At 52.4% G+C, this 26,548-nt stretch overlaps 9 protein-coding genes across 9 annotated transcripts; 8 read left to right on the top strand and 1 right to left on the bottom strand.

The window, feature by feature from the left end:
* Positions 1-1,965: 1,965 nt before the first annotated feature.
* QC762_611310 (uncharacterized protein) lies at positions 1,966-2,970 on the top strand (the record flags this gene model as incomplete). Its single annotated transcript, XM_062892808.1, has 1 exon — positions 1,966-2,970. One exon carries the CDS (start codon positions 1,966-1,968, stop codon positions 2,968-2,970), a length of 1,005 nt encoding a protein of 334 aa, XP_062740078.1.
* Positions 2,971-3,512: 542 nt separating this feature from the next.
* On the top strand, positions 3,513-5,108 carry QC762_611300 (uncharacterized protein). Its single transcript, XM_062892807.1, has 2 exons — positions 3,513-4,193; positions 4,256-5,108. Exons 1-2 carry the CDS (start codon positions 4,016-4,018, stop codon positions 4,975-4,977), a joined length of 900 nt encoding a protein of 299 aa, XP_062740077.1. The 5' UTR covers positions 3,513-4,015; the 3' UTR covers positions 4,978-5,108.
* Positions 5,109-5,413: 305 nt separating this feature from the next.
* Positions 5,414-7,086, top strand: QC762_0089200 (uncharacterized protein; the record flags this gene model as incomplete). Its single annotated transcript, XM_062884045.1, has 3 exons — positions 5,414-5,974; positions 6,046-6,781; positions 6,883-7,086. The coding sequence occupies exons 2-3, from the start codon at positions 6,083-6,085 to the stop codon at positions 7,084-7,086; spliced, it is 903 nt and encodes a 300-aa protein (XP_062740076.1). The 5' UTR covers positions 5,414-5,974; positions 6,046-6,082.
* Positions 7,087-7,105: 19 nt separating this feature from the next.
* QC762_0089190 (uncharacterized protein) lies at positions 7,106-8,405 on the top strand (the record flags this gene model as incomplete). Its single annotated transcript, XM_062884044.1, has 3 exons — positions 7,106-7,608; positions 7,682-7,742; positions 7,854-8,405. 3 exons carry the CDS (start codon positions 7,106-7,108, stop codon positions 8,403-8,405), a joined length of 1,116 nt encoding a protein of 371 aa, XP_062740075.1.
* Positions 8,406-14,873: 6,468 nt separating this feature from the next.
* On the top strand, positions 14,874-16,463 carry QC762_611280 (uncharacterized protein; the record flags this gene model as incomplete). The annotated part of the gene is made up of 1 exon (XM_062892806.1): positions 14,874-16,463. One exon carries the CDS (start codon positions 14,874-14,876, stop codon positions 16,461-16,463), a length of 1,590 nt encoding a protein of 529 aa, XP_062740074.1.
* Positions 16,464-17,285: 822 nt separating this feature from the next.
* On the top strand, positions 17,286-18,536 carry QC762_0089170 (uncharacterized protein; the record flags this gene model as incomplete). Its single annotated transcript, XM_062884043.1, has 3 exons — positions 17,286-17,438; positions 17,494-18,080; positions 18,146-18,536. 3 exons carry the CDS (start codon positions 17,286-17,288, stop codon positions 18,534-18,536), a joined length of 1,131 nt encoding a protein of 376 aa, XP_062740073.1.
* An 841-nt stretch (positions 18,537-19,377) lies between these two features.
* QC762_611260 (uncharacterized protein) lies at positions 19,378-21,151 on the top strand (the record flags this gene model as incomplete). The annotated part of the gene is made up of 5 exons (XM_062892805.1): positions 19,378-19,505; positions 19,594-20,254; positions 20,328-20,379; positions 20,438-20,916; positions 20,972-21,151. 5 exons carry the CDS (start codon positions 19,378-19,380, stop codon positions 21,149-21,151), a joined length of 1,500 nt encoding a protein of 499 aa, XP_062740072.1.
* A 646-nt stretch (positions 21,152-21,797) lies between these two features.
* Positions 21,798-23,793, top strand: QC762_611250 (uncharacterized protein; the record flags this gene model as incomplete). The annotated part of the gene is made up of 3 exons (XM_062892804.1): positions 21,798-22,125; positions 22,182-22,977; positions 23,035-23,793. 3 exons carry the CDS (start codon positions 21,798-21,800, stop codon positions 23,621-23,623), a joined length of 1,713 nt encoding a protein of 570 aa, XP_062740071.1. The 3' UTR covers positions 23,624-23,793.
* A 354-nt stretch (positions 23,794-24,147) lies between these two features.
* QC762_611240 (uncharacterized protein) lies at positions 24,148-26,415 on the bottom strand (the record flags this gene model as incomplete). Its single annotated transcript, XM_062892803.1, has 1 exon — positions 24,148-26,415. One exon carries the CDS (start codon positions 26,413-26,415, stop codon positions 24,148-24,150), a length of 2,268 nt encoding a protein of 755 aa, XP_062740070.1.
* Between the last annotated feature and the right edge of the window lie 133 nt (positions 26,416-26,548).

Raw genomic sequence — 26,548 nt, 5'->3', positions numbered from 1 at the left:
GTGTACTGCAACCCTTTCCCATTGCGTTTTCCTCCTTGTATGCATATGCAACAGGCATGTATGAATGGGTTAAATGGGCACACTGTGCAGAATGTAGACTAGTTCATGGAGCATCATGCATTATCATGTCCCTCACGCTCCTGATGAGGAAACCCGAGGAGCCATCAAGAGTCATGGACTGCAGTAGCAGCCGTTGTTCCATGGCACTTTTTGCAAAGATGATGCTGCAAGGAACTCGATATTGGGCCAAGAAAAGAAAAAAAGGACCAGTGGCTGGGGTAGCATTCAACCAAGGACCCCGCGGCTTTCCACGTTTTTATCCGCGTGAGGTTCCAGGTTGTCTTCATGTACTCTGTACGGAGGATGATGTACCTACGTCAAGATACCCAGGTATGTATGCACTTAGCGGCAATGAGCACTGGATTCAGACTTCACGAACGAGGGGGTCAAGGGTTCTGGATACGACAGCAGGGGGCGGGCCGTCTGATGGTACGATGTTCTCGTTCTGGGCACCATGGAGAGGAGGAAGATTGACAATCGCCCCCAATTCGACTTTGCTGTGGTGCTCCGCTGGTGGAGGGAACCTTGGGTTCGAGAGTGGGGGTCTGGTTTAGATTGCCCTGAATTTGGGGGGTCAGGGGAAGCCGGAAGCCTTCCGTAGGGCCGAGCCGCATCTACGAACTCTACCTACCTACAGAGTACCTTAGTAATTTGCATATATTCATTCTCTTATTAGGGTGGAATTCTACCCATTTCCAACAAAGGGTCCGTGGACTAGGGAAGAGGAATTTTTACTTACACAAGGGCATCGAGCAACGTGTGGTTGTCGAGATTGGACCCCTGCTTCGCTTCGAAACGCGGATGGTTCTTCAGGGGCCCGTCTCCGCAGATATGGGGCAACAACGGTCAAGACATGCAAGTGATGCCCAGAGGGGCTAGGAAACGTGGAGCGGTGTACAAGGAAGAAATCATTATGCTGGTTGGTGTTAAGCTATTGCCTTCGAGTCAACGAAATAAAACACCATCTGCGGCATCATCAGCATGTGCCACAGTGTCAATACTCCGTAAGTAAACTTAGATGGCGCCATCTGATGGAGTCCGACAACAGGCCGGAAAATTGAACACTTCACGAATGAACAACTATCCCCATTCGGGGCATCCTCGGCGCGTACCCGAACTCTCGGGTCCGGAAAGCAACAAGAAGAATGCGGCCAAAACGAGGGGTTCGCTTGCAGGCTGCATACCATACGCCGCGTCTTGATGAGACTGGAGTGATACCTTGTGGTGCTTTACCTTACTCTTTGGGTATGGATTGCTTGGAAATTCTCAGGCAGAGGAATGTGTGATTTGTGAGTCTTGCAGATCTGCCCAGCGAGCTCCGGATGATGCTCACATGGTGATAACAACCTATTGAGTGTCGATTACATACGATTTCGTCAGCCCATGTGGATATGGGTCTACTTTGGAAAAGTTCATATCCCACTATGTCTGTCTGCGGGCTTTGCCATGTTTCCCGAAGTGGAGAACAGCCGCTGTTGACCTGGGGTCCTTGGAACAGGATGGGTCCGGCAAGGAGGAAACACTTCATCCGACAGACGAACGGTTGCGCCATTATTACTTTCCTACCCTTGTCCCGTTCCCTGGATCCTGCCTCTATCTTCCAATGCCGCCAGTGTGACAGTGGGGCCGATTTGAAGTGCCTATTCCTTTTCAGTGAGACGATCCTCAGGACCTATTCTTGTCAGTGTGCTGGCTCCTGCTACACACGCGGGGGTCGCGAGTCAGGAAATAGGACGATCAAGATAAATACGATGGCCGCTCCGTCCCATATAGCTCCTCTCGAGGGATACCTTGCCTACCTATCCGACCGTCTGTTGCGTGCTCGTTACAAGATAGCATCTTCTTTCTTCACGTCACCTCATTTTACCTCTCAGCTGTCTTTCTTATCAACTTGCTCCGGCGAAAATGAGACCAGTAGACAAGTCAAGTCAGGATGTGGAGAGCCAATGGACTGGCGTATCTCCCAGCTCACCTCTCCTTCCCAAATCTCAGCAACCGCAAAACTCGCCCGTCCTCAACAGCACCCCCCTCTCTTGGATAAAAGGTGTACCCTTCCTCATCTGGCAGTTTACCGAGAACGATTTTCCAACATTTATCCTTCCCAACTCTGCGTTTGGTATCTTTGGTGCCCTCGCTGGGCCTCGTTTGTTCTCGGACGAAACAGGGCCCAGCGTCTCTGAGGTCCTCTGGCGAGTACCTATCGTGATAATCTACAACTGGTATATGACCTTCATATTTGACCTCGCCAACCAGCGTGGCGCCGATTCGGTCGAGGAAGACAGGATCAACAAGCCCTGGCGGCCCATACCTAGTGGGTATGCCACCATGGAACACGCAAGATTATTGTTGCTCAGCTCGATACCGTTGGCGATGGCAATGAACTGGTACCTTGGGGTGTTCTCCGAGGGATTGTGGATCCTCGTGTTGGTCTGGATGTACAATGACTTGAGAGGTGGCGACCACATGCTCAGAGACCCACTGATTGCGGCCGGCTCTTTGGGCTTCAACGGTGGAAGTTTGAGACTTGCTGGTGGTGTGGGAAGGACGGTAAATGACGAGGGCCATCTGTGGACAGTCATGATTGCAGCGGTCATCTTGACCACTGGATACATCCAGGACCTCAAGGATCAAGCCGGGGATAGACTGCGGGAGAGGAAGAGCGTGCCCATTCTGATCGGTGATGGGCTGTGCAGGGTTGTCATCGGTGCCTTCGTCTTGTCCTGGTCATTCGCCTGTGCTTATTTCTGGAGGCTCAAGTTATGGGCATTTGTTGTTCCAGTCCTTCTTGGAGCCGGTATCGGGATGAACGGGCTGTTGAGGAGGAACAAGGAAGCGGACTACGCCACGTGGAGGACCTGGTGCTTCTGGCTCATTGTCTTGTTTATGCTACCAACACTATCATGGTTTTGATTTGTTTTTGCCCCATTGAGGCACTCCTGGCCGAACAGGGCTCATGAGTTGATGAAGTTGAGTTTGTTGCAAAGCTAGGTGGATACTAGAAAGATATAGTTTCTTAGTTACACAAAGATAGATAGGTACCCAACCCATCACGCTATGTCTCAGACTCACTGTCGCAAGGTTCTGACTCCAGTATTCTTCCAGCTGTGATTCCCGCTTCAAGCATCGGTCATGTCCCGTGAGCCTTTGATCTTCTCAGTCGCGGAGACTTTTGGAATGACGTGATATGGCGTTTGCAAGCTTCAGGCCGTGCTGTTCCTAGGAACCTGGAATGATTTGAAGGTCGGCTCTCACCCACTCCCAGTTCCCGGGCGCATCCGAAAATGACGGTGAACGGCTGCCAAGCCACGGGTGCGGCCCGAGGGGCAATAGCGGGCGAGACGCCGATCACGACAGGCCATCCAGAACGGTGGAGCATATAGCAAATGGCTGAAACCCGAGTGACACAATGAACATGGACCATGGAAAGCCCTGTCCTTGCGATAGATATGATCCAAGCTGTGGCCCCTTGAGAAACGGTAGCGACATCACCTGCTGACACTGAGCTCTGCACGTGCGAGAGAGGTGGTATTACACCGAGGTCATAACCTCAGATTGTAACAATTTCCAGGCTCGGCCCCAAAGGCTGCATTCCAAGGGACCAGCGATTGAAAAGGCACAATGAAAAAACGTGGGTGGTCTCACCTGCCCAAACTCTCATGGTTTTACCCAGCAGTCCAATTGGGGGCGAGACACGTGCAACGTTGATGGCCGAATCAAAAACAAACACCGCCAAACCGTGCTCTTTGGGTTTCATGCGCTAGTGGCAAGCAGGAGTCGGCGAATTGTAATTGGCTGTAGCCAACTCGAAGATTGAGACGGGCAATTTCATTTTCCTCAGGTTGACGGTTTCCTCAGGAAAGGGGCCGACCACAAAACATGAATAAAAAGGATCGCTCAAAGCCAATGGTCTAGTCTGTCAGTCCCAGCCAACTTACCCGGTGTCGAGACGTTCAAGATGCGCTCCCAGATCCTCCTTGCTCTCCTGCCAGCGCTCGGCGCAGAGGCCATTCGCATCATCCATGCCAACGATGACGGCTGGGCAGAGCTCTATACACGGTCCTTCCACGACGCTCTTGTTGCTGCCGGTCATGACACGGTGCTAGCGGCACCGGCAGAAAACAAATCTGGAACGGGTAAGTCTGTTTGTCAGCTCCTTGTCATGGGATGATGTTGACTAACATCACATCCTGGACAGCATCGTCCGACGCGGAACCCAGTCCCCGCACCACAGCTTGCCAATACGACTCCTGCCCGGCAAACACCAACCAGCCCATCGGCCGCAATGAATCTTCGCCCCGTCTCAACTGGGTGAACTCGTTTCCTGTCACCTCGATGCGCTACGGCATCGACACCATCGCGCCTCCTTTCTGGAACGGCCAGGCCCCCGAGCTTGCTGTTTCAGGACCCAATGTCGGCAGCAACGTCTATGTCCAGGTGCATTTCTCTGGCACCGTTGGAGCAGCCGTCTTTGCTGCCAAGGAGAGAAGAGTGCCTGCCATTGCTTTTTCTGGTCTGTCGAGTGGCACGCTTTCCTGGAACACGACCCCCGTTCCGACTCGCAGTCTGGTGTACGCGCAGGTGGCCAGCAAGCTCGTCGATGCCGTGGTCAGCAGTGGCAAGCCTTATTTGCCCGAGAATGTTTTCCTCAATGTCAACTTGCCCAAGGTCGAAGGAAAGTGCACTGATCCCCACAACTTCAAGTTTGTGCTCAGCCGGATCAATGTTGGCTTGTTCAGCGCCAAAGACGTGTATCATTGCGGGACGGATCGGCTGCCTTTGGAGGCCAGTGTGGCTCTTTCTGATGATTGCTTGGTGTCGGTGAGCGTGGGGGATGCCAATGACAAGACAACCGCGCCGAAGGAAAAGCAAGATATTGTGCTGAACAAGCTGAGTGGGCTTTTCACTTGCTTGCCATGAATTTAAACCAGCCAGGAAGTGAAAGTCTATAGTGTTTTTATGCCTTTTTGTATTACATTACCTGATAGAAAAGCCGAGCGAGATGTAGCCTCCGCTTTAAATCCAGGAATTCAAAACTTACCATCCAGGTCGCTACATGTGATTAATTTTCAAGGCCTTAGTTTTGTGGTGCAGTCTTCAATCTAGCTTACTGTTCACGACGTGGCGTCGAGGGCTAATCCAACCCTAATCCCCGTTCTGAAAGGCCACTTCACGATATGTAGTTCCCTATTCCCAACAAATCTTTCATGGCCTGTAAGTTCTGAGGTTGATCGGCGCTCTAGAGTGCAGCGCAAGGAGCCGGAGACAAGTCCGAAAATGGTCCGAAAATGGCATTGGCTGGATACAACAAAGACACCACATCATCGGGCCGCATCGGTTAGCTCGGGAACATAGGGTTGGGCTTTGTGCATGTCAGAAACCTTAAATGTTATTCTCTCTATTACATTAGGCAAAGGTGCCCATTCCGCGTGTGGTGATCGCCGCGCAACCCCTCTTTTTTTCACAGCGCGTCTCAGACAGCACCCACGACATCGCATTGGCTATGGCTTCAGCAGTGCTCCCAAAACAATTGATGTTGGGACGCGCCGACATACCTATCCAAATCGCTTGTGAGTGATTTGCAACAAATACCAGCCATAGCAGCATGACTTGGGCACCTTCGAAGCACCGGTCGACAACACATTTTCATCATCCACGATCACTGCAGCATGGTTCATAGGCCTGCTGCAACAGCAAAGATGAGCCCATCCAACTCGCCGGGCAATCCTCCGGCTGCTACGAGTGGCTCCAAATCGAGGGCTGGAGCCAACGCGAGCCAGAGGCGGTGCCAACACTTCGCCGGCTTCTCCCCACATCCCGCCCGCCAGCGCGCGCAGGATCCGAGATTGAGGTACCGCGTCGCAGGAGGACATACACCACGGCTGCTTGTGAAGCCTGCAGAAAGCGAAAAGCAAAGGTCTGTTTGGTCCTCTACCCATGTCACCCACCAAGAACTCCATCCCGTCTAACTAGGTGCCTTTGCGACAGTGCAATGCTGAACGTCCGTCTTGTGCCTATTGCGTGAATGCAGATATCCTGTGTGTGTACGACATATCGGCAAGAAATGAGACGCATTCTCAAGCTCTCAAGCGCAAGTTTGGCGAGCTTGAGGCGCGCGCCGCCGTCTATGTTGAGCTGTACGAGCTTCTTCGAGACAGATCCGACATTGAGTGCTGAAATTTTCAAGCGCATCCGGATGGAAGGTCCCCCGGAAAGTATTCTACGCCACATCAAAGAAGGGGATTTACTTCTACAGCTGTCATTGAAACCCGAGATGCGCTTCCGATATGTTTTCCCATACGTTAGCGAGATGCCGGCTCACTTGCATCGCCCCGACAACCCCTACATCGAGTCTTGTTTCTATGAGTGGTCTGCATTGCAACGCAGTGGCTTTGAGATGTCAACATGCACCAACAAACGCACAACCGACTCACCGAGAAGCTCGTCCTCACCTGAACCCAGACCAGAGAGCATATATCTTATGCCTTTCCATGCCGCCGAAATCATTGAGCCACTGCTTAACGACATTTTCCCCTCGAAGTGGACAGTGGTTTGTGCAGATGACGTATTGATGCGAAGGCTTATCGCGGCCTGGCTGTCAGCAGAGTACCAATGGATAGTTGTCTTGCAGAAGGACTGTTTTCTCCAAGACATGGCGCATGGCCCCGGCCGCCGGGGCTGCTGCTCCTCTCTTCTGGTCAACGCGGTCTTGGCCAATGCTAGCGTAAGTGCTCTAATCCGAGTCATATACTTGCAACGAAATTAGCTCTGATTGGACTTATGAATATCCCAGATGCTTACCCTTCATCTCATAATCGATATCAGTATTGGAGTCCTCACAACCTTGCCTACCAGTTCTTGGCTGAGGCCAAGAGACTGTGGGAACTAGAGAGCGACACTCCAAGATTAACCACGATTCAGGCTGCGATGTTGATGAACGTGAATACGAACATGAACACCATGGACGAAATCGGGTTCAACTATACAAAGAGGTATGAGGCCACAGCCTGGGGGCATACTGCATACTAATTTATAAAGGGCAGTAGAGATGGCGACCCAAATTGGGTTGTTATCACCACCAAGAGACTCCTCCCTGGAGGGCCCCGTGAACGGAAAGCAGAGAAGAAAGACATTGTCGAGGAACTTCACTGCTTGGGCATTGTTCAATTTTCAGGCGCTCCATGTTTATATTCTGTTTGAACCACCTCTCATCAAAAAGCCCCCCAATGTTCCGCTCCCTGATCCTGCAACCAATCCGGAATGGTATGGCCAGATTTGGTTGAAGTATCCAGGAGACACCAAACTACACACAACACATTTTCCTTACCAGTTCCAGGCTCAGTGCCAAGTTCGCGTCATCATGAACGACATGTGGATGGAGCGGTTTGGCTCGTCCCGACAGAGTTCGCCTGAGGGAGGTACCACCATGCTTCCGTCAACCCAGCTGGAGCAAACCAACGAGTTCTACGCTCGACTTAAGGCATGGTTTGATTCCTTGCCTGCCCCTCTAACCCCCCCGAGGATTGTTTTTCCAAGCCAGATTCTCCTGCAGTATGTATTTAAGTCTTTTCACATCTTGCCGCAAGCCGGTGTCTGCTTTTATCTGACAATGGGTTTCATCCAGCTCAAACTACCAAAATACCCTTGCCAATCTTAACGAGTCTATTACACCGACGTCCTCTAATGTAGAGATGATAAACACCATCAAGCAAGCCGCTTCCTGTAACTTTGAAACTTTACTCCGCTTCTATTACCTACGCCACGGCTTTAGCTACGGAGACTAGTCTCTTGTCTAGGTATTAAACACTCTTGGCTTTTACTCTCTGAACAAGGTCTATGCTATTGTCTCCCAGAATCATGAGATACACGAAGAGAACAATAGCGAGCTGAAAGCAACCCAATCCACGCTCCTGCTGGCAGCCAAAGGCCTCTATGAGCAATCGGCTTCATTTTATCTCGATCGCCTCACCCTTCAACTACTCCGCTCCAAGACGCGACCACAGGAAAGAAATTTGCTTGAGAGCGAGGTACTCTTTTACGACCGTGATTACGCAGGCTATCATCTTCCAGGCAATCAGCACGACAAAAGAATCAAAAGCGAAGAAAACAACAAAAAGAAAGACGGCCAGGCCGGTTCCCAAACTGTTAGCAATCGGGCTGGCGATAACAAGGATCAAGGATCGACCGAGAAAGAACCAATTCGGGAAGTGAGGAGCAAGTGGGTGGTCACGGTCAGGAGCGTGGACGATGATCCTGAGATTCACAGGCTGCAGAAACTGGTGAAGGATAATCTGAAATTAGATGAGACTGTCGAGTGGTCTGATGAGGATGAGGGAGCGTTTTATTGATCAGTGAATGGGCAACAACACCACACAGCTTTGAAGACAGGAAATTAGGGAAATAAAACATGACTTTTCATACATATACTTACTTGACATTCTCCAAGACCTATTAGCCCTCTTTACACACTTAACAATGATCTTTTAAGGTATATTAAGTATCTTGAAAGGCGTACCTCTTATCTTCTAAGGTCGTTACCATTGCTGCATATTTGACACGAAGCAACGATGAAGCTTTCCTCCGATCAACTTGTCATCCTGTCGAGGACTTAGACTTAAGCCTAACCTCAAATCCGTGTACCATAGCCCCAAATCATACGACATGGGAAAAGGAGAACAGTTGGGAGACCAAAGTCAAGAGCCAATTGCGCATGATAGCTCTTCTGGGTGTGTAAAACACAACCAATACTTCCTCGACTGTTTTAAAAAGGGTATCATCATCTAATAAACCACTTGATGAAGAGCCGTTATGTCTCCTGGTGGCAGTCTTATAGTTTAACTCATGGCATTCGGGACCACCAACCTTTTATTCCCCGTGTCCGTTTACCTCGACGAACAAATGTTTCTTGAAACAGGGTTTGTTTTTATATTGGTGGCAAAGATGATGATTCGAAGTTTGGAGATGCAGTAGTGCTGGACTAGTGGTATCCTTGGCCTGTATCATTCACGCCCCTTTCCAAGACTTTTCCGACAAAGCTCAATGTAACTGTGTCGCTGTGTAGGCTCGTGCGGTAGGAGGTAGCGCCGCTGGAACGTCCTTCCGTCAGTGTAGCATTCTGGTTACCGATTGACACCCGACCATCATGGGCTTTGGTGAAACTTGCAGCGCCAGATAGGTAGGTATATCACGCCGATGCAAGAGACCCAAAACGGTGATGCCATACACTATTTTGGCACATTCCAAAGCAATCAGTGCCTTTCTGAGATAGAACTCGCTAGTCCCTGTGGTTGGATTCATGCACTTGACTTTTGACAAAAAGTGCCACAGTTCGGAGAATAATCAACCTTGCATGGATTAAAAACGAAACGGTCGTGCGGCCACTGGAACGGAGGAGGTCGGCCACTTGCTCAACAATCGCCACATCATGACCTCGGCTGTGTGCGATGTCTTTTGATGGGATATGCACGGATGATGCGCTGTCAATCACAGGCAGTGAATGATGCGCGGAATGCCTTGATAAGATCAGTTGGATTAGATTAGTAACAACTATATCCACGTCCGGCCCCACAATTGCGTACTGGACGCGCACAGGCCACCATCTGCACCTCCTGAGACTTGGCATTCAAAACCCTAACCCTAGATCTTCATATCAAAGTGACGACTCCATTCCTGAGCGCTGCCATCGTAGAACTTCACATTGTCACCGAAGCCCAGTACCCTCGTTAACGTCCAAAGTCCTTTAAAAGATACGGTCGTCCCTTAATTTGAACCCCAGCCTCTACAATGAGAGAGAGTAGACATCCAACTACACCAGATGATATTTGATACATTAACGTATTTGATAAGCGAGCGGATCGGACAAGCGAGTGGATCGATTTCTACTACCCTATTACAACCATCCTCAGTTGCAAAACAACAATACTATTAACCTACTATAATTACATCAGAAACAGCTGAATCAGACTCTTCTACAACCTCCTGGCACGTACGGATATTATGGCCAGGCTTGCCGCACACACCACAGCACCGAAGCTTTATACGACCCCCCCCTACATGTCACAATCGTTGATGAAAAACCAACGCACGGAGCGCGGGACGCTCCTAGCAAATCATTACGGACCAATCGGGAGTGGAGCGACAGGCTCACGGTGATCCCAGTGAGCAGCACGACAGGATCACGGTGAGCATAGTGAGCCACAGGAAGGAAAGGTGATCCAGATCGCCTCTAGGGAACGTGATCCAGGTGATCCACAGGTCTATATATACGGAGGAACTAGATAGTTTGTAGATAGTTCCGCAGTATGCAATAACAGATTGTATTCACGGTATCTTGTGTTTACATTGAGACATCTTGTTGTGCACTGTTTAGCTGCACCGAACCAGGATTATTCAGAAGTACCTTCAACCAGTATCCCTTTCAGAGGTTCTGGATAGGGGTTCGTCACACTACACCACCATCATCCTGCTCCTTTCCTTGCGCTACCTCTCCACCCACAGCCTTCTGGTCCAGTAGATCCTGTGCATCTTGCACAGTAAGTGATCCTCCAAGCTGCACACGTGTTCTTTTGGCTCTCCGGCGCTTGCTTAGTGCTTCGTTCGCCTTGCGGAGCGAAGATACCTCTGACTGAAGGAGAGCCACTTGGTGCATTACAGCCATTGTACCCTTAGTAAGCTGGTCTACTGCAGCCAACATCGAAGTCGGGGAGCTATTTTGATGGTTGGCAATGCGAGTCTTGATGAGCGTTGACTGTGAGTTGGCTTCTCGGGGGTTTTGTGGTGTTTGGAACACCCAAGGTTGTGGAGTGCCGGGCCGTGAGGTCGGGGGTGTTGGCGTACGAAGCTTTACATCCAGCTTAGAAAGCACCCTTTCTGGATCGTACGGTATAAGGCCAGCACCCGCAAAACCACCCTGTATATTCTTCTCTGTTATAGAGGCGAAGAAGGCCTCGCGGAAGGCACAGAGGAACTCGAGCTTGCTTATGTGGTTGATATGCATGCGGCTAAGATGATGAAAGGAGGGATGGCCCAGCCGAGGGCATTGACTCCCTGAATCACGGTCGCCCATTCACGGTTACCAGGCTGGGCTAGTTTCGCCTTGCTGAGGCCGTCCGAGGTCGTAACCACTATGCCTGCAAAGATAATGCCCATCATAAACCCAGTCTCGTCGAAATTGTAGATATCATCATCTACAATACCGTACTTGGCCTCGGTGTTCCATACGAGCGTGAACTACTCGGTAATGACCTTTGGATCCTAGCATTTAGCCCTCTGGTAGTCGTATCTACGCATAAAACGCGTACGGAGCTGTGGCTGGCGTTTAACGAAGTTATAGGCCCAGCGTTTACCAACAGGAGGCGCGTCGCGTACGCGTAGCAGTTGGTTGGCCATATCTTCCACACCACTTAATCTAGGTGGGAATGCGCGTGCAGATAGCTCAAGGATATACTGAACTATCGTCTGCTCCTCCAGATCCGTCAAATTACGTGAGTTGGCTGGAATATCGCGTCGTGCAGGCTTACCAGCGCGTCGGCGATGGAGGGTAGTATAAGGTATAGAATTAGAGCCTCGCTGCAGCTTTAAGGCTTAGCTTAGGGTCATTTTTAAGGGCTTCAAGTGCAAGAATAACTTTTGCCTCAACTGGAATCGAAGACATCTTAGTATGGTGGAGGAAATTGATGTTGCAGGTAGAGAGCTATATCGCGTGCGAAATCGATCCACTTGCTTGTCCGATCCGCTCGCTTATCAAATACGTTAACTGTTCTATCCGCTGACAATCCGTCATCGCCCGTTAGCAGATACTGGAGTATCTGGGGAAGAGTTAGAGAGACTTAAACTAGCAATGCAGAAATGCGAAAAAGGAATTCTTCATTAATGGTACTATGTACCAGTGTCGTTGCCAAGATAGTCCAAGAATAAAAATAATTTATATACCCCTAAACATCCTTCATCTCAACATCCTTCACATCCTTCCATCCCATGATGACTGGTCCTTTCTTCGCATTGTTCCCCAGCCTGAATGCATTGCTCAAACATTTGAAACCATTTTCGAAGAGCTGCTGCATCTGCTCCACGGAATTCATCTCATGATTGACAATCGGAATTATCTCCTCGCGAACTTGAGGAGGTGACGGGGCAAGGGGCTGCGAAGGGGCCGCAAGAGTTGGGGAAGGGGCTATAACAGGTGTATCAACCTGCATTTTCCCCCCATAGAACTCTCGTCGTTTCTAAAGAGCAACTCGTGCTCAAGGTATCCAAGGGGGGTAGACATATCTCACCTTCTGCTTGTTTTTGCGCCGTCCACTCGGACCAGCTCGTGATCGATGTGGATTGGTGTGATGTGTATGATGGAGGTGCGGGCTTGTGGTGTTGTTACCAAGAATATCACCTTGGGCGAGGATGGTGCAGTTATGCATTGCACCATTAAAGACCTAAGTTATTAGCTCGAGTACCATTTGGACTGGACAGCTAATACATACTGGATTTCCTGCCCGGATTGTTGGCTGCACAGCACCAGATGGTTCCCTCACCAAGTCCACGTCCATGTTGAGATTACTTTGTGATCTCTAAACGCGGAGTTGGTGATTGTTGGATGGTGTCCCTACTGGGACGGAAGAAAGACACTGAGCTCGAGTATATAACCCCAAGGGGGGCAGCACTCCACTATTTCCCACCCAGCTACTTGCTCAAATTGCTAAGACCACTCGATCTCAACATGAGCTGTACAGCGGCTGGATCGCACTTGCAGGCGAGGCTAGATTTGAGAGAAAGCGGCTGGAGTGTGGGTTCTGAACGGGATTCAAAGTCGTTGAATTGGCAGGCATGGCGGGCTTGCACTCGCAAGGCGGGATGATAGGCGGGATCGAGGGCTTACCCTTGCAAAGCGGCTCGGTCTGAGAGATAGCAGTTGAATCGTAGGTTGTTTAACGGTATCTAAAGCCAATCAACTGGCAGCCAGGGAGGGCTTGCAGCGAGATCGAAACTTAAAAGTCATCTCGGCCGGAGAGAAATGAGTCGGTTAATGGAGGGTTTGCAGCGGAGTCGAAACTTAAAAGTCGTCTCGGCCGGAGAGAAAGGAGTCGGTTAATGGAGGGCTTGCAGCGGGATCGAAACCCAACAATCGTGTGGAAGGTTGGGACTTGTAGAGCGGCTCAGTTTGAGAGAATGGGGTTCGGGTGTTCAGCGAAAAACAATCAAAGCCATCGAGTTCCAGGTTGGCACATAATGCAACCACTGGGACTTGTAAATGCGGCTGCATGTGAGACTGCAGTAGATATCCAAGGTACCTATGGCAGCGATTTGACTGGAGTTTGAGATCCCATGATATTTACTCTGACTGGGAAGTTGTACTTTAGATAAGGTGCAAGGCTGGCATTTGTAAAGCGACTTGGTTTAAAAGCAGCTCATGGGGTTCTTTGAGAACCGACCTGTTTATGCTGACCTCAATGATGACTCGGTGGACCTGAATTTGATCAGGTCATATCCTGGCGCCTTCCTAAACAGCTTTGAACGCTCGAAACCCGCCCTTCGGTGTAACATCTCCGGCAACGGTTAAACAAAGTTCTGGAAACTGCCCCGTGCGTGCCTGCTTTCCGGTGTTATAAACAATTACCTTTACCTGAATTACACGAGATGCAGGTATGGAAAAATGAAGTAGCAACGCAAGAGCTTCCAGCTTGCTGGATAGACTCTAATATAGATGATACTGAAGTTGAACTTTTCCTCTCATGATGTTGCTAGAACACAGGGAACCACTCGAATCTACACACTTTGAAGCCTCAGTTTGCTCAACGTCTCTAGATTCACTCTACTTACTTGATAATTTTCAAAATGGTTTCCACCTCCTCTCCTCGTGCTTCCAACGGGCTCACCGGCGCTCGTCTCAGAGCTGCTCGCTCGGCCGCTCCCGCGACTGCTGTTGCGGCCCAGCAACGCTTCATGAGAACCTGGTTGTCGCCGCGTTCGAACGATCCCAGCACTGGCCTGGAAACGCCTGTTCCCGATGCTCTGGTTGGTTCGTCCAACTCTGGTGCCCCTGGCACCCCTGGCACCCTTGGTACCTCTGGTTTGTTGCTCTCTGTTGCCCCTCTCCCTCTTGCTGGACGTGATACGTTTAATCTGGGTGCAGTTCGTAGTATTGGCACCAGACCCCTTCCTGTGGCCCAAACAATTGATTCGGATGACGACGATAAGCCATTTGTTGGCTACAAACGACACCGTGACACTTCTGGACCGGCATCCCAGCCCAAACGCCAAACGAGAGACGTCGTCCTTGACAGCGAGGACGAAGATGATACCGGTTCCTCCCCCCTTGCCCAGCCTGGTCTCTTCCTTGGGGCCATTTTCGACAATGACCGGAAGCTCTCCCTTAGCGTCCCCGTTCCGATTACCGGTTTACAAGACGACGACGACGACGACGACGACAACGACGAGCCTCTACGTGGTTCCAAGCGACGCCGGATCACATCCGGATCACGATCCCAGCCCAAGAAGAGGAGACGAGTCGTCCCTGACAGTGACGACGAGGACAATGCTGTTGTCACGTAGGTCCCATCATCCTTTGGGTTTTCTTCAAAGTTCTAACCAAATGCCTTCGTTAGTTCAACGACGACAACAGCACCAACCAGTCTCCAGGTCGTAACCTAAACTTCCTGAGGGATCAGCCTCCGCCTGAGCTTTTTGCTGCCTTCGACCAACCAAATGAGGATGCGACTTTCTTCCGTGCCATCTTGAGCTCAGCCTACCACTTTGTCCAGGATGCGGCTGCGCAACGCTTGAGGGAGTTCAGTGCTGAAGGCGGTAACGAACAAAGATTACCAATGAGTCGTAATTGGATCATCCACTACGCCCACCGCGGCGTCAAGGCTGATGAAGTCTTCGATCGGTATATCAAAATGATCCCGTCGGCGACTCAGTCCATTCTCGGTTGCCTTTTCAGGAAGCCCAAACCTACACCATCTGATCTACGTACTCTCCTGGATCTACCCCAGGTACCCATGAATCTTTCGGTGCCCGGTGTGTATATCAACGTCCCCACGTCAGCCCCTCGCAACTCCGTCAAGGGTCTCTATGTCGGTTCTTCGTGTGCAACAACCGGCCGGAATGGTGGAGGTCTTCAGTCTCGGGTGAAAGAATATCGCGTCCAAGCCAAAAAGATACTTGAAGTGTCGAGAAGGGTTACCAAGAGCACCCACTATCAGTTATTGCGTGAACAAGGTGTTTCCTCCAACTTCCGCGTTCTCGCAATCCCCGCTTTGAGGGACAGGGTCGAGTTGGACGTCTTTTCACTCGAAGGCATCTTCCAGTGTCTCCTCGATGTTGTGTTGCTCCCCGATGCTGGGCTCCACGGCAACCGGTTTCACAGTCCCTCCGTCATGGACTATTTAGCGACAATCCGTCAACATGTATCGGCCAGCATTGGATCAGAGCTGCCCAGCTTCCGACACCTCGGCTTGAACCGTGCTTGGGTTCAATACGGCGGTGTTCCTCGCGTTTCGTCTGGCAAGCTTCTGCATGAGGAATGGGTCAAGACCAACCTCGATATCTGTGGCGGCAAGTTTTGTGGTGTTCCGCGTCCGACTGACGGCCGAGAGAATGAGTGGCGTGGCATCATGGAAGCTGCATTGTGTCGGCGCTGTCGGCAACGACAAACGGTCACCGTCAGGCACGACTTTTACAATATGTACCCGAAGAAACAAAGAGCGATGGTTGGCCTCCCGGCTTTTGCATGGGGTCCAAAGGACCATGAGATTTTCCTCACCGCAGGCAACGCCAATGTCTGCCAGAACCCTCCCTACGACGTCCCACGCGGAGAGTTCAAGACCACCAGATTCAAGGGCTATTGCGAGCAGTCCAGATGTTCCTCCTGTGCAAAGTATCTGGAGAAGCATGGAGTCGACAAGCCCGAGGGTTCATCACCACGACAACTCAAGAACCACCTCAATCCCAATGTTAAGGCCGAGAAACACCAGCTGCAGGCCGAGCAAGATGCCTATTTGGATTCGGGCAACGAGGACAAGTGCCAGAACGACAATTGCGGCTTCCCGGTCCCCCCTTGGATGTTGAGAGATGCGTCAATTCGGTTCGGACGAACCAGGCAGGTGTTGGCGGAGAATGATGTTCAATTTCATGGTCTCCGCGAAGAAACTCTCTGCCATCCTTGTCATTCATACAAAACTAGGAACAAGGGGGAGATGTCACCAATGGGCGCATTTCGAACTGCTGGTAGTGTGTGGCTTACGGCATGGGTCAAGATGGGAAAGAAAGATGTCTGTGTCGACTGTGGAGAGCCTCGTCCAGAGAATTGGGAAAAGGACCGTTCGTTGTTTATGCACTTTGGGAGATATGGAAAGTGTCGAAATTGTTCAAGGCGCCAAAAGTACAAGGAGAAGAAGGCGGCGAAGCGATAATGGGTTGCTGATGAGGCGGGAGGATGATCTGATGTTGTCGCTGTGGTGTATTGTTTCCTCTCTTTTCATGCCACGGGGTGGTCATCGTCATCGTCGTTGTTGGTGCGTGTCTTTCCCGCCTCTCCCGTTTATGGGTTGATGGTCGTCGTCATTGTCCTTGGTGTGTGTCTATCCCGCCTCTCCCGCACCACTGGTGTGTGTTTGTTCTGGCCTCGCCTTTTATGGGTTGAGTGCGTCATTGTCTTTGGTGCATGTTTTCTGCCCTCCTGCCCTCATGGGTTGCTTGAGGATTTACCGGGGACGTTGGTGTTGATCTTCGCGGCCTTTGCGGGTCGATAGAGGATGCCTCCACTCCTCTGGGTTTGGTTGGATTCTTGGGGACGTTTGACCGGTGTTGTTCCTCCACTCCTCTGGGTTTGGTTGGGTTCTTGGGGACGTTAGTCGGTGTTGATCTCTCACCTTTATGGGTCGGTGAGCATCGATCACCTGTGAGGGTGATTCGGGTCATCAGTGTGGGTGATCCAGCTCTATCATCTGTTTGGGTGGTTGAGCAGCTCTCACCTTTAATGGGTTGGTTGAGCGGGCGGCCAGTGCTCTGGTACCTCGGTGCCATCACGTCCTCCTCTTTCGAGAGATCCCTTGGCCGGGACGGGCATCGAAATCGGACTCTGCAACCTCCACGTGGTGTTGCCTGGAAATCCAGTCTTGTGATTGAGAGCCAATGTAGAGACGTATTTGCCGTGGTGATTGCTGGGGTCGAACTGTTGGATATAGTTGTTGGCGGTTGATTACTTCAGCGGGGATTATAGGGGGGAGAGCGTGATGTCCAGGATTAGGACATGGCGGCAATCTAAATGCGGAGTCATTTCGACGATGACCTTGCTCGGAACTGTCTTTGTTGCGGGAAGAGTGTACAGCAGAGTCATTTTGATGGGCAAGATCTATCTTGACGACTACATCACTCTGTTTTCCATTGTAAGTCCAGGCGACCCCAAGATCCAGCAGGGGATAGAGAAACTCACGAGTACAGTGTCTATGCATTATCTACGTCGGCCTTGCCGGCGCCACCATCTCCCATGGCGGCGGCAGACATTTGGACACGCTGAGCCAGGAGGACGTCAAAAAGGCCCTGTATTACACCGTTATTTCCTTCGTTCCTGGCGTGTCATCCTTCACGATCCCCAAGTTTGCTGTCGTCGTTTTGCTGCGCAAACTGCTGAACCCGGGGCGCGCCCACCGCATTGTCATGTGGATCGTCTCGATCATCTACGGCCTCCTCGCCCTCGGTATGCTCGTCATCAACTTCGCCCAGTGCACCCCAGCCCGCGCACAGTGGCTGGAGGCTGATGGGAAATGCTGGGACCGGCAAATCACCGTCGACTATGCCATGGCGCTGGGAATCTATTCCGTTCTTTTCGACTTTTACCTCGCCATATACCCCACTGTCGTTCTGTTCCAACTGCAGCTCAACTGGAGGAAGAAGCTGGCTCTTTCCTCCTCGTTGGGTTTCGGATATTGCGCTGGTGTCATCACTTGCTACAAGTGCTACACGCTGAGTGGCCTCCTGGAGGTCAAAGACTTTACATACACGGTCGACGACGTGGTTCTTTGGACAAAGTAAGTGAAAGATCAGTGCAGTTGGGGACGCAAAGAGGAGGACGGAGTGCTAACTTGGTACACAGCATTGAAGCCAACTGCGTCATCATCGGCGCCTGCATCCCCCGCCTTTACCCTCTGATCCGGAAGGTGTTTGGCAAGTCTGCTCTCGGAAGCTCCGCCCGGCCGACGGGCAACTCCAAGTCAGCCGGCCTCCGAGGAGGGAGCACCGGACCGAGCAACACTGTCATTACCATTGGGTCTTATGCAAAGAACAAGGGCCGCAAGCGTGGCAAGTCGGGGTCGCACATGGCCTCCAACGTCGACACCATCAACGACCTGGATGCCGACGGCAAGTACATCGTCCTCGAGGAGCGCTCGTTCCACTACAGCACCACGGAGCTGACTGCACAGGACGCCGTTGCAGCAAATTCCCAAGTGGCGCAAACGAAAGCAGCAAGGCAAGAAGGCTGGTAATCTGGACCAGGGCGTGGGGACCCAGGTGGTGGAGCCGAGCGGGCAGACGGGATCGAGGGGGTGGCCAACTGATGTCTTTTATTAGAAGAGCACTCTGTGTATTTCTACCAGTGCCGAGTTGTTGTTATGATACCCAATGATACCACCAGTGAAGCGCAAGCAATCCACTTATATCCAAACAGTACAGAGCACAGAGTAATTTGATGTCGCTGGGAAAAAGACGCGACGGGGAATTTGTCATGCTGCAGGTACCCCGGGTGGCGCACAGATCACTGACATCGTTCATTGCCAGGTCCGTCTCTCGAGAAACTTCCTTTTCTCTTCCCCAGCAATTCTTGCCCCAACAGACAACCATCCACAATAATCACACGACGACGGGTGGCAGACTCAGACAGTCAACCAACTGCAAAATCAACAAACGCGCAATCGGGCAGGCTACTTATCACAGGTGGGCCTCTCTCCGCACTGCAACGACGAGACAACGGCGGGGCCAAGCGCAGTGTTGATGCTTGGCAACTCCAAGCTCCCTCGACCTTCCCGATCCGAGCTTCCCTCCGGTCTGATTCCCCATATTCCCGCGTTACCGAACCGGGACCCTCCAACTGCTGTCCTACCACCTGCCGCATCCCGATACCACAGGACATGCATGCATCGCAACCGCCATTCACACCTACCACCTGCCGCAAACCCAGAGAAAACAGATGATCGCCATGTCGTGGCCAGCGCGGGGAAGGTCGGGTGCCATGGGAGCAGATAAAAGCTGGAGGTTTGCCCGTGTCACGCTGTGCCGTGTCTGGTGTTTGGTTGTCGGTCCTTTTTGCGGAATATTGTTACAGGCATCATGAAGTTCCTCCAGACTGCCACGGCCCTTGCGTCGTTGGCTTCGGCCGTTGCCGCCAACGGTGGACCGGGCAAGCAGAAGCCCTTGATCAACTCCAAGAAGCTCCAGTCCGAAATCACCACAAAGGGGTAAGGGCCCTTTATTCCTGTTCGCTAACGCTGCTTTAATCCTTGGCCTGGGCACTGCTAACGTTAGGGTGCCTGGGCGCCGTCGCAGCCTCATGTTCAATCTCGAACGACTGAACACGATCGCTTTTGCCAACGGTGGAAACCGCGCCTTCGGCCTTCCGGGATACGCCGCCTCGGTCGATTTCGTATGGTCTCAGATCTCCAAGGTCAAGGGCGCCAAAGCATGGAAGCAAGATTTCCCAGCTCTGTTCAACTTTGTCGAGTCCATCTCGCTCAAGGTTGCCGGTGAGGACATCTACGTCTACGGCCTGACATACTCCCCATCCACGAGCGCCGAAGGTATCACGGCCGAGATTGTGGCCGGACCTGAGGGTGCCGCTGGGTGTGATGATGCTTCCTACGACGATCTGGACGTGAAGGGCAAGATTGTGCTGGTCCAGAGGTTCCGTTGCCCAACCGGCGGTACCCTTGCCGGAAGGCTGCTACCTGCTGCCCGTGCCGGCGCCGTGGCTGTCATTATCTACCATGATATTACCACCAATGTGACGGCCGGCTCGCTGTCGGCCCCCAACCCCGAGCACGTTCCTGGTGGCTTCATCAACCTGGTTGACGGCGAACGTATCAAGACGCGTCTTGCTGCCGGCGAGACTCTGGAGGCTACCTTCCAGCAGACCCAGGTTATTGAGACGAGGATTACACAAAATGTGTTTGTGGAGCTGGAGGGTGGTGACAAGGACAATGTCGTCGTGGTAGGTGGCACTTTTGCTGGGACCTTGACGGTGTAGACATTTGCATGCCGACTGACGACGTGGGTGTAACCAGCTCGGCGCACACTTGGACAGCGTGCAAGCTGGTCCCGGTATCAATGATGACGGTAAGACGATGCGCCGCGCTCAGGTTGTTCTCGGGATAGTTAGCTGACAAAGCCCCAGGCTCCGGCACCAGTCTGCTTCTTGAGCTGTTCAAAGCTGCCAGCAACTATCGCACCAAGAACAAGGTCCGTTTTGCCTGGTGGGGTGCCGAGGAGAACGGTCTCCTTGGATCTCGCTTCTACACGCAGAGCCTCACCACCAAGGAGGCCGACCAGATTCTGGCCTACCTCAACTTTGACATGGTTGCCAAGGGTTTCATCGGCGTCGGCGATGCTGATGGCAGTTCGCACGGCAGCGTTGGGCCCCCGGGCTCCGAGGTCATCGAGCGCATCTACAACGAGCACTTCCAGAAGCAGGGCATTTCCGTCACCCCAGCTGTGGTCACCAACGGGAGCGACTACGCTTCGTTTTGGCAGGTTCTGCACAAGCCTTTTGGGTTCCTCCACACTGGAACCGGGGTGGAGCAAGACCCGTGCTACCATCAAGCGTGTGACACGATCAACAATCCTGACCCCAAGACCATCACCATCAACGCCAAGGTTAGCCGTTGTGCACATGTCTCGAGAAATCAGAGTTCTGACGCGAATATTCTAGGCTGCTGCACACATGCTGAGCGTTCTGTCCGTCGACGGCACCAAACTTATCCCCAAGACCAAGCAAAAGGCATCCATGTTCGCCGCTATCCGCATGCGCGACGTGGGACCGGATGTTGTCCGTATCGAGGAGCTCGAGGCACTGGGCGAGAGACACCTGGGATGCGGCCATGATATCTAAACCAACTCCTGGTGTCACATTGTTGGCCTTGTAGTTGACTCGGATGATAGCAGGGGTAACGCCACAGCCATGCCATAGCCTCTAATCGTAATATAACCAGATGCTCATTCTCAGCAAAACAGATTTTCAAATAGCAGAGCACACCTTTCCACGTGCATGATCTCGATGATTATGCTAGGTACTCAGGCTCATCTGGCAATTTCCGCTGTCGAAATCGTTGCGGTTGTCCCCACGTGTCGCCACTGATAGGGCATCGGCTGCTGTTTCGGGAAGGCCATCTTGGCACGACTCGGACGCCTAAACGGGAAGGTCGGACAGGTTTGTGCTCTGCTGGTTCATCATCAGCTCGTTCCAGTCAGCATCCCCGAGCCAGTGAGAGGTCAACTCTCAGCTCTAGAATGGTTCACAAGCTTGAGGCTGCCATTCTCGGAACCGATAGACGACATCGAGGTTTCATGTCGCCGTGTCGATCATTGTCATACACCGCATTCCAGGGACGGGTATAATAACCCAAGGCGCGTGTTCTGTTGCAATACGTCTCTTCTGTCCCATCCTTGGCGCTGTTGTCTGTTCTTCATAGACCCGGTTCATGTCACTCGTTTTTTGCCTCTGAGTGAGCTCCATCGTCTGTAAACCAGCGTACAAGATGAATTCCCTCAAGGGCCTGCTCTTGTGGGCAGCAGTTGCCACGGCTGGCTTTATCGCTCTCGAGGAAGTGGGGTCTCCGGAGCACCTCGTGAGCCGCCGCAAGCTCTCCAAGCGCTTCATCGACGACAATGGCAACTACAACATTTCATTCTACCATCTCAATGACGTACACGCCCATCTCGACGAGTTTTCCTCCTCAGGCACCGACTGCACTCGTCCAGAGAGAGGCTGCTACGGTGGTTACGCCCGCATCAAGCATGTCCTCGGCGAATCCCGCCCTTCGCATCCGGACTCGTTGCTCCTGAACGCCGGTGATGAGTTTCAAGGTAAGTTGAGGTCCAAGGTGGAATATCAAGTGATTTGGATTGCTGACTTGGAGTAGGTACCATGTTCTTCTCATACTATGGCGGTTCGAAAATCGCCGAGACGCTCAACCAGATCGGCTTTGATGTCATGACGTTGGGGAACCACGAGTTTGACCGCGGCGATGATCACCTGGGCGAGTTCCTTGACAACCTGACCTTTCCTATTGTCAGCGCCAATATCAAGTCCGACCATGCGGTTCTGAACAAGACAATCAAGCCTTTTCACTATTTTGAACAGTACGAGCTGGCCGTCATCGGTGTCACGACCGAGACAACGCCAGGAATCGCCAATCCCGGCCCGGGAACGACGTTTGAAGATCCTGTGAAAACCGTACAGGAGACGATTGACTACTTGAGAGGCGAACTGGGAGTGAAGAGGATCGCGGCGTTGACTCACATTGGATATGAGGAGGACCAGAGGCTCGCGCGAGAGACGGAGGGTCTGTACTTGATCATGGGCGGCCACAGCCATACCCCACTGGGAAACTTTGCCGGTGCCGTGGGCAAGTACCCAACCATTGTTGAGAATTCTGAGGGCGAAGAAGTCTTCATCGTGCAGGCTTACCGCTGGGGAGAATATCTCGGCTATATCGATGTTACCTACGACACGGATGGAAGAGTCCTGAATTACCATGGTGCGCCGGTTCACCTGACCAACACAACAGCCCAAGATGAGGATCTTCAGAGCCAGATTGACCAGTGGAGGAAGCCGTTCGAAGAGTTTGCTGCTCAAGTCGTAGGAGAAAGCTTGGTGGTGCTAGATCAGTCTCGGTGCCTGTTGGAGGAATGTTTGTTGGGAAATTTCATGGCCGAGTAAGTTTCTTTCGCAGTAATGTGTCCGTGACGTGGGCTGACGGTGGGAACTTGCAGCGCCATGCTCCAATACCGAGTCAACAACACCACCCCCGAGACTGCCCCGGCCTTTGCGCTCATCAATGCCGGCGGTGTTCGTGCCACTATCGATGAAGGCCCCATCACCAGAGGGGAGGTCCTCACGTCCTTCCCCTTTGGCAATGCCATCGTCGAGATCTCCATGACCGGTGAACGCCTGTGGTCGACTCTCGAGGGCATCATGTCCAAAGTCAACCAGGTCAATGGACGTCCGGTGACCTCTCTGTTACAAGTCAGCCGCGGAATTGTCGTCGAGTACAACCCTGATGCAACTGCAACAACGAAGCTGGTTGCTGTCACGATTGGCGGCAAGCCCTTAGACAAGACTGCCGAGTATCGGATCGTGACACTTGATTTCCTCGCAGGTGGGGGCGATAATTTCTTTGACCCCCCTTTTACCAACCCCATCGTTCTCGACACACAAGACCAGGTTTTGGTGGACTACATCGGGTACAAGACCCCTGTTGATATCGAGTTGGAGGGCAGAATCAAGCCGATCAGCCGATGCAGACAAAAGTTTCTAGCCCGGAACGCGAAGCGGATGTTGGTCCCGACCAGGGGACTCTAATGGTTTAATGTCTCTCGTCTCCCACACATTCTAATGCATGATGATATTTATATGACGAACTTGAATGATGAGTTAGTTGATGTGCTTGGCTGTCAGTGACCGGTATTATAGAGATATATACCACCTTGCCTACCCTCTGGGTAGGATGTCCTTCTGTATCAAGAACAAGATGGTTCACCATTTGCTTATTGTTTGTTGTGTTTTATCAAAGGATGTAATTCTGAGGATATAGGTCCCTAATTGTAGTACCAGAAGTAGTATTCATTTAAAAAATGGGCGAACCCATATGCGAACTTTGATATTTGTTCTAGATATGTTCGCTTGAATCAACGAAAAACACCGCAACACATTTTGGGGTCCAGTCAGTTATTGATCTGGCATGGCTTCCCGCCGCTGACATACAGCCCTGACCCCTATGATCAGAACGGCAAAACAAATTATACCCTGGACAAGCCTTCAGAAAATTAATTCATTAACTCATTGACGGCATTACAGTCCTGCCATAATACACAGCTGTTTTCAACTTAGAGCTTAGGGCTCGATCCAGCACCCTGCTCGAGGTCAAACCGATCAAGGTTCATGACCTTATCCCACGCCGCCACAAAGTCCTTGACAAACTTCTCCTGACCGTCAGCACTGCCATACACCTCAGCGATGGCGCGGAGCTCAGAGTGGGAACCAAAGATGAGATCGGCGCGAGTTCCGGTCCACTTCTTTTGGCCAGTCGCACGGTCCTTGCCCTCAAAGACCTCACCCTTGCCATCAACGTTGGCCCACTCGGTGTTGGGATCCAAAAGGTTGACAAAGAAATCATTGGTGAGCTTGCCCGGTTGGGCAGTAAAGACACCATGGTCGGAGCCATCATAGTTGGCACCGAGGACTCTGAGACCGCCAACAAGCACGGCGAGTTCGGGTGCCGTTAGAGTCAAGAGGTGGGCCCGGTCAACGAGGTACTGTTCAGTCTTGACGCGGTCATTGCCATGACCGTAGTTGCGGAAGCCGTCGGCGTATGGCTCGAGATGCTCAAACGAATGGACATCAGTCTGCTCCTGAGAAGCGTCGGTGCGGCCGGGGGTGAATGGCACCGACACACCGGCAGCTTGCTCCAGGGCAGCAACACCACCCAGGACAATGACATCGGCGAGCGACACTTTTTTGCCACCCGTAGCCTGCTCGTTGAATCTCTTCTGCACGTCCTCCAAGGCTCCAAGGACCTCGGCCAATTGGGCAGGGTTGTTGACCTTCCAGTCCTTCTGAGGAGCCAGGCGGATGCGTGCGCCATTGGCACCACCGCGCTTGTCACTGCCACGGAAGGTAGAGGCGGACGCCCAAGCGGTTGAGATGAGCTTCTGCGGCGCAAGACCAGTGGCAAGAACCTCGCGCTTGATGGCAGCAATATCGTTATTGTCGATTACGGGGTGGTCAAGAGGGGGCAGAGGATCCTCCCACAAAAGAACCTCGGATGGGATCTCGGGGCCGAGCCAGCGCGACCGAGGGCCCATGTCACGGTGGAGCAGTTTGAACCAGGCGCGGGCAAAGGCGTCGGCGAACTGGTCAGGGTGCTCCAAAAAGCGACGAGAGATCTTCTCGAAGCCGGGGTCGAAGCGGAGAGATAGATCGGTGGTCAACATACGCGGGAGGTGCTTCTTGTTGGGGTCATAGGCATCGGGGATGAAGGGTTCCGCATTCTTGGCCACCCACTGGTTGGCACCAGCTGGAGACTTGGTGAGCTCCCACTCGTACTTGAAGAGGTACTCAAAAAACTGGTTGGTCCACTTGGTAGGGTTCTTAGTCCAGATGACTTCGAGGCCAGAGGTGATGGTGTCTGGGCCCTTGCCCGACCCATACTTGTTGCTCCAGCCAAAGCCTTGCTGTTCGATAGAGGCCGCCTCAGGTTCGGCGCCAACATTGTCGGCCGGGGCAGCGCCGTGTGTCTTGCCAAAAGTGTGACCGCCGGCAATCAGGGCCACCGTCTCCTCATCATCCATAGCCATACGGCCAAAGGTGACGCGAATGTCACGAGCGGCAGCGACAGGATCGGGGTTGCCATCGGGGCCTTCGGGGTTGACATAGATTAAACCCATGTGGGCAGCAGCAAGAGGGGACTCGAGGTCGCGGTTGTGGATGTCGGTGTGGTTCTTTTTAGATTCGTCGCCCGAGACGATTCCCTTGCCGGCAATGCCCTCCTGGCCGTGGGCGTAGCGAGCTTCGTTACCCAGCCATGTTGTTTCGCCACCCCAATAGGCAGACTCGTCGGCCTCCCACGTGTCGGGGCGACCACCGGCAAAGCCAAAGGTCCTGAAGCCCATGGACTCGAGGGCGACATTGCCCGTCAGGAGCATGAGATCGGCCCAAGAAATCTTGTTGCCGTACTTTTGCTTGATGGGCCACAGCAGGCGGCGGGCCTTGTCGAGACTGACATTGTCGGGCCAGCTGTTGAGAGGAGCGAAGCGTTGCTGTCCCTGACCACCACCTCCACGACCGTCAAAGACCCGGTAGGTGCCGGCGCTGTGCCAGGCCATTCTGATGAAGAGACCACCATAGTGTCCAAAGTCGGCAGGCCACCAGTCCTGCGAGTTTGTCATGAGGTCGGTAAGGTCTTTCTTGAGGGCATCGTAGTCGAGAGACTTGAAGGCGGCAGCGTAGTTGAACTCCTTGTGGAAAGGATCGGAGGCGGCCGTGTGCTGGCGGAGGATGTTGAGACGCAGCTGGTTGGGCCACCAATCAATGTTGCGTGTCCCGCCGCCGGCGACGTTGGCGGACTTGGTGTGATTGACCGGGCACTCTCCCATGTTTGCAGTATACAATGAAAACAAACCTAGGTTGCTGATGTATGTGTTGGGGATGTTGGGGGGTGATTGGCAAGAAAATAAGAGGAGGTTCAGGAAGGCGGAAAGTTATGGCGGAAGAGGAGGGGTCACTACA

Source organism: Podospora pseudocomata, chromosome 6 (assembly GCF_035222375.1).
Source record: "Podospora pseudocomata strain CBS 415.72m chromosome 6, whole genome shotgun sequence".
NCBI lineage: Eukaryota > Fungi > Ascomycota > Sordariomycetes > Sordariales > Podosporaceae > Podospora > Podospora pseudocomata.
Note: the sequence above shows the minus strand (reverse complement) of the source record. Positions and strands in the feature narration are given on the sequence as shown.